Source organism: Mytilus galloprovincialis, chromosome 11, assembly GCF_965363235.1.
Source record: "Mytilus galloprovincialis chromosome 11, xbMytGall1.hap1.1, whole genome shotgun sequence".
Lineage (NCBI taxonomy): Eukaryota > Metazoa > Mollusca > Bivalvia > Mytilida > Mytilidae > Mytilus > Mytilus galloprovincialis.
The window spans coordinates 59,248,156-59,254,495 of record NC_134848.1 but is presented as its reverse complement, the minus strand read 5'-3'; the positions used below and the strand labels follow the sequence as shown (position 1 = coordinate 59,254,495).

Below are 6,340 nucleotides of genomic sequence, written 5' to 3'. Positions count from 1 at the left end.
GAATTGATGGAATCTTCAGATGATGAGTCAAATTTCCTTTTGGAAAGGTATTTTATTTTTAAGAAATATACTACCTTGAGCTAATTTGTTGATTTTTCCTACTATTTGTTTGTATGTGTAAGCATGTGTGTAAAGGGGCGTGACCGGCATGTATACCATCCCCCTTCATTTTTATTGCTATAAAAATAACATCATTCGGGAATTCGGGATTTGGCCGATTTCTTTTCCTTACTTTTTTCGTGAATTCGAGATTCGGCATTTTTATTTTTTTATGAATTCGCTCCTGGACAAGTTTACCAGATTACCCTTCATAAAAAAGTGTGGCAGTTTATAAAGCCAGCATTCTCAGAATAAACAATTGTACTAAAAATAATATCAAATACATTTATCAAGCATATCAATTCTTCACTGTTCAACTTAATCGTTTTCCTATTGGATATTTTGAATATTAAATTGTATGTATCAGAAAATGTACATCTTTATTTTCTTAATTTCAGTGATCGAAAGGATCGTCATAAAACACAGGACTTTTTCGAGTGGACAGTTCCAAGATATTTCCCAGATATGTTCAAGAAATTTTTTAGGATTTCACCTCAGTCTTTTGAACTTGTATGTCAACTGTTAGGAGCTAATGAACAATTGGCAAAAAGAACATATCGAGGGGGACGACAAGAAATACCATTGGAGAAAAAAGTAATGATCGTTTTGCGATATTTAGCATCACAAGAAACTATTTTAGGAATAAGCGATCGGTTTAATATAACTGTTTCAACATTTACCAAGTACAGAGAAAAGGTTGTTAACGCAATAAATGATCTTCTCCCCAGATTTGTTCAGTGGCCTGAAGAATTGGATTCTGTCGCAATAAAGTTTAATGAAATGGGGACATACGAATTTCAAAACATTATAGGGGCAATCGACGGAAGCCACATTCCGATTGAGCAGCCATTGGAATGTCCCAATTCATACTATAATAGAAAAAAATTTCACTCTGTAATTTTACAGGCCGTATGCAAAGACGATCTTAGTTTCGTTAACATTTGTGTAGGTATGCCAGGAAGATGCCATGACGCTAAGGCGTTTAAGCATTCTCATTTATCTGAAATTGGAGATGAACTCTGCAGGCAAGGACAATATCACATTCTAGGCGATGCGGCTTACGCACTAATGAGGTGGCTTATAACACGACAATGGAAATTTAACAAGAGAGCAATATAATTTCAACAAATTTCTGTCATCCAAAAGACAGGTAATTGAAAGAGCCTTTGCTTTGTTAAAAGGACGTTTTCGTCGTTTGAAATACGTTAGCATTAGAGATATCAAGTGTATTTGTAAAATAATTTCAGCCTGCTGTGTTCTCCATAATATCTGCCTACAAAGTGATGAAGACATTGCTGAATTTATTGATGCAGAAATTGATGAATTGGACGCAAATTTAGGGGAGAACTTTCCAGTGAATGCAGACAATGGAGAAGGTATCTTGAAGAGAAACAATCTAACTATCGAATTAAACAGAGTCAACAGCTAATAAATGACAATAAACATTATTTCAACTTTGAAATGTTATTCAAACAAATACACCCATGATTAAAGTACATTATGTAGATTTAATTGGTTTTAGTGGCCTTGAGTTGTTTTGTATGTTTTAGCCGGGATGTTGTCTCTTTGACATATTCCCCGTTTCCATTCTTATTCAATAAAAATACTGAAGAAGATATGGTATGAGTTCGGATGAATAAGCAAATTTAGGTTACAGTAGGGTCTTAAGCACAAAGCTTTCAAGTTTGCTCACACTAAACAGCAAGCTATAAAGGCCCAAAATTACCAGTGTTCAAAAATTCAAATAGGAAACCAAAAAAAAAAGATGCAACATATGTTTGTCTTGATGCTGAAATGCTGGATTCAAGAATTTCATAAAAATCAAATAAAATCATCAGTTTGTGTATATTTAATAATAAGTATATTCTTCAGGTATACTCTGTAACAATAAAACAAATAAAACACATATCTGTGTGGAAACAATTAAACATAAAAAAAGTGTCAACAAGAAATGAGATCTGATACAGAGTTACATCTGGATCTACTTTTTTGCAATGTCTTTCATGACATCTATAAGACTTTTGAAGCATTCCATTTTTTCCGTGTGTCGCCTTTCTGATGCCTCAGCCAATAACTCGAAACGATCAGTTGTCTTCTTTTTCTTCTTTTCTTTAGCTATTAAGAATAAAATAATCATAGATTTTATAAATATATTTTCAAAATTACATCGATTCCAATCATATGGTAATGTACTTATTTCAGTCGTGTAAATTGACTAGTCACAAAAGTGGTTGTTATCATAGAAAGTAAGGATGCTGTTAATATATTTATCATAATTTTCATAATTTCATATTTTTCTGGTATTATTATTTTTGTTGTTTGAATCAAAACGTCTAAATTTGTGTTGTATAATACATGTAATTCTGATTTTTTTTTGCTGTATATAATTTAATGTACATGCATGTAGTCCCTACCCTTTAGCATCCATTTTGACATCCTGAATGAAATTTAAACTCGATTTGTTTCGTCATCTTGTCACATGTTTGGTATCTTGGCGTAGTGGTTGGAAACCTAGTCAGGTAAGCAACTCTAATAAATCCAAAAGGATTTCCTAAAAAACCTCCCATCTCCCTTTGGTTTATGCTTTTTACAATGCTATTTCGGCATGAATGACCAGCAATGTTACACGACTGATGTAAAAGATACCCCCTCCAGGAATTCTTAGTGAAAGGCGTCATGAGGTCAACTGAAATATACAAATTTCTATATTTTTTTTTTAATTTTTAATCCAATTACAGATGTTTGCCTACATAAAACCTTATTCTAAGTTGTAGCCAGACATTTTGAAAGAAGGTGTGTATAATAATTTCACTTCTACAGCATTTTCACATAGGAATTTGACATCTATTCTGTAAGAAGTGTTGTGTGTTATGCCACTAATATTGGATTACAATTTTGCAAATATAATTTTTAGCTAGCACGTTTTAGTCCAACGTTTGGAAGTCATTGCATGTGTTTAAATGTACCCATAATAGTTTAGTTTATTTGTTGTAAAGTAAACTGGTAAAAAATAATTATTTTTCAAGAATTCATGTTCTAATTCAAAATACTAAATACATTTTCAAAAGTCATTACATGACGTGTTTTAATGTAACCATAATAGTAGGTTTTTTGTTGTAAGGTAAAATGGTAAAAAGTCATTTGTTTTACAGTTTTATTACCTTGAGGTTCAGGACATGAAGTAGACACTTTCATTTTTCTCTTGGAAGGCGTTGGGTTACTAGTTTCTTCCTCTTCACTGGAACTTTCAGCTGCAAAACAAGAATAAGATACTTATTTCCAAGCAATAAGCAGTTCAACGTTTTGAATCATTTTTCAAGAATTCTATTTCGATTTAATTGCTGCATCTTTTTTTAAAAAAGTCATAATACCTATGTTGGTGCAATTCTAAATATCAATACATATACAAATTAATTTACGACAAAAGATTATAAAATGAATATATTATATTAATTTACCTCTAAATAATCAATACATGTATATATGAAATACAACCCAACTCTGTGTGAAACTCAAGGTTGATTCTGTATATAAATGATATCATAATAAAAAAAAAAGTACCTTTTTTAGGCTTACTGGAATCCAACAGATATTTTGGTTGTACATCATGTTGGCTTTCAAACACTGTAAATTCTGTTGGGATTTCAATGTTACTCTCGCCACTTGTTTTTAGTTTCTTTTTCATTCTTTCAAATCTATCCTTCATACTTCTTATTTTGATCCTACACTGCTCTGGAGTAACTTGTATTGAGAGTTTTTCCGCAATTTCTTGGGATATTCTCACCCATTTATTTTTTATGAAGGATTTACTCTTCTCGTATTTATCATACAAATCAAGCAAAAATTTTTCAGAATCTTTAGACCATGTTGAGCTTGTCGATGGTATCTGTTTGGCACTTGTGCTGGCTAGGCTTGTGGCACTTGTGCTGGCTTGGCTAGTGGCACTTGTGCTGGCTTGGCTAGTGGCACTTGTGCTGGCTTGAGTGCTCATACTAGGCATATCCGTAGCTTGGCTAGATTCCACTCTCAGGATACTAACAGTTACCTGACCATCGACATAATCCCTTTCTTCCAAAAATCGGGACATAGCCTCTTCATCTGCAAAGTTCAAACACATTTTAAATCATTGAAGTTAATGACGCTAAATATTTTGATGACAACGCTGACCATCTAAAAGTACAAAAACCGATAAACAAATAAAATGCAAGCACACTGCAGTCGTATTTCGGACATGTATGTAAGCAAGTGGTATATATTTATTGTATAGCAATATTGATTCCCCATAAAAAGCAAGGTAAAAATATTCCTATATTGCACAAGTTCTATTTTGCACCTGATGGCTCCAGAGAAAAATTGATGATTTCATCAAGGACAAAAATCTTATTATAAAATCCATTTGTGGCCACGTTTGTGGCATCATCTTTACAGAACCTAGTAATTACATTATTGGTTTTTAGTGGGGCCACGGTTGCTCATTTAAAAATATATTCTTAAGGTGTGTATTCGTTTGGTTATTTTGTATATAATAATTTAACCAATTTGTTTCAAGCATCACCAACTTACCTCCGCTTTCTAACTTTAGCAACGTTACTATGTCTGTTCTTACTATGAATTTTCGGAATATTTCTCCATCTTTGACAACAGAAATGATTGCAGTTTCTCTCCTGGCCGGCAACTTTGGAAGAACTCTGGAATTCAAAGAAAAGGTTCTTTTTAAAATTTAAATTGTTTAGAGAAGGGCGGATCCACAATTTAATTGCAGTTCTAAGGGGCTGTAAAAAGAAGAAGAAAATTGAAAAGTCTTTGTGATAATTTGTGTACAAAAACAAGATGTCATGCAATTAAATTACAGTATATGCTTTCCCAATTAAAGGTATGTGGGTGCAAGTCCACAAATTTATGCTTTAACTCAGCACATGTATGTGTGATCCTCAGCAGGGGCGGATCTAGTCCAAATAATTATGACGTCTTGCAAGGCTTTTTTATATTTTTATGTCATAAAAAAGTTATAAAAAAGCCTTGCAAGACGTCATAATTATTTGGTCTAGGGCGGATCCAGCAATTTTCAAAAGGGGGGGGGGGTGCTAGTCCTTTAATATATAACCTCTGGAGGCGATATTTTCTATTTACATTATTATTCTAATGATTTCTTTTTACTTATTTTGGTATTTTATATTTTTTTTACTTTTTGTTGTTTTTATTATCAATGTGCATAAAATAGGGGGTGGGGGTGCTTACCCAGGACAAAGGGGAGAGCAAAACATATGTCCCGATACAAATGCATTGATTGGCCAAAATAAAGGGGGTGCTACCCCCCCCCCCCCCATGGAGCCACCACTGCTCAGTATGATCATGTTTGATCATGTTTTAATGCAACATGCACCCAACACAATCAAGATTCTATTGTTAAATATATTTTCGTTCTTTGGTTTTACATGTAATTCAATAAATTTTACTTCAGATACATGTAAAATGAATTATTTACAAATTATTCCGATTTATTCTTATTTTCTCAGTCAAATTTTCCCACACTTACAACTTTTCCGCCATCTTGGACATGAATCGTCGCTTCAGTTCAAACGGTGCATTCCGGATTATTCCGGTTTATATTTTTTTTAGAAACGAACGTAAAACCTGTTGCTCCGGATGATCCGGGTATGTTCCGGATACCAGAAACGAACCGACCCAGTGACGCTCATATCGAAATATTTATAAAGCCAAACAAGAACAAAGTTGAAGAGCATTTAAAATCCAAAATTCCAAAAAGTTGTGCCAAATACGTCTAAGGTAATCTATGCCTGGGATAAGAAAATCCTTAGTTTTTCGAAAAATTCAAAGTTTTATAAACAGGAAATTTATAAAAATGACCACATTATTGATATTCATGTCAACACCGAAGTGTTGACTAACTAAGACACAAGGACAGACAAAATTGCAATTTACTTCTCAACCTTACCATCTTCATTAGTCTTATTATTTTTTCACTTAATCTTTTCAATCCATCATAGGATTTGGTTATTTGTTCTTCACTGAATTGTTTACCTTTATCGGTATACTTTCTTGGCCTAGCTCTGCATATCGCCTCTGAGGTTTTCTGTTCTTCCTGTTAATCCGTTTTATTTGTTTCCAAGTTGTTATCCATATTTGATTCTGGTTGTACAAATTCTCCTAACACTGTGTCCACACTTTTCAGAATTATATTTTGATCTATTTTGCTGTCAACCTTGTCTGTGTCCTCACT

The 6,340-nt window shown here is 33.2% G+C and overlaps 1 protein-coding gene across 3 annotated transcripts; it reads right to left on the bottom strand.

Moving 5' to 3' along the window:
• Positions 1-1,933: 1,933 nt before the first annotated feature.
• LOC143052482 (uncharacterized) lies at positions 1,934-3,856 on the bottom strand. Of its 3 annotated transcripts, none has more exons than XR_012971134.1 (4): positions 3,661-3,856; positions 3,261-3,350; positions 2,514-2,785; positions 1,934-2,214 (listed from the first exon to the last, which is right to left on the bottom strand). XR_012971134.1 is itself a non-coding variant. In XM_076225526.1 (3 exons), exons 1-3 carry the CDS (start codon positions 3,803-3,805, stop codon positions 2,081-2,083), a joined length of 369 nt encoding a protein of 122 aa, XP_076081641.1. In that variant the 5' UTR covers positions 3,806-3,856; the 3' UTR covers positions 1,934-2,080. The 3 variants fall into 3 exon arrangements, 1 of the variants encoding a protein (XP_076081641.1); XR_012971135.1 differs by lacking the exon at positions 3,661-3,856 and adding an exon at positions 3,558-3,632; XM_076225526.1 differs by lacking the exon at positions 2,514-2,785.
• Between the last annotated feature and the right edge of the window lie 2,484 nt (positions 3,857-6,340).

Excerpts from the sequence above, each read along its gene's own strand:
- LOC143052482 (XM_076225526.1), bottom strand. The coding sequence starts at position 3,805 with ATGAAGGATAGATTTGAAAGAATGAAAAAGAAACTAAAAACAAGTGGC. Across the intron at positions 3,351-3,660 it reads TTCCAGTAAGCCTAAAAAAG|CTGAAAGTTCCAGTGAAGAG; the intron begins GTACTTTTTTTT and ends CTTGTTTTGCAG. Across the intron at positions 2,215-3,260 it reads TTCATGTCCTGAACCTCAAG|CTAAAGAAAAGAAGAAAAAG; the intron begins GTAATAAAACTG and ends TATTCTTAATAG.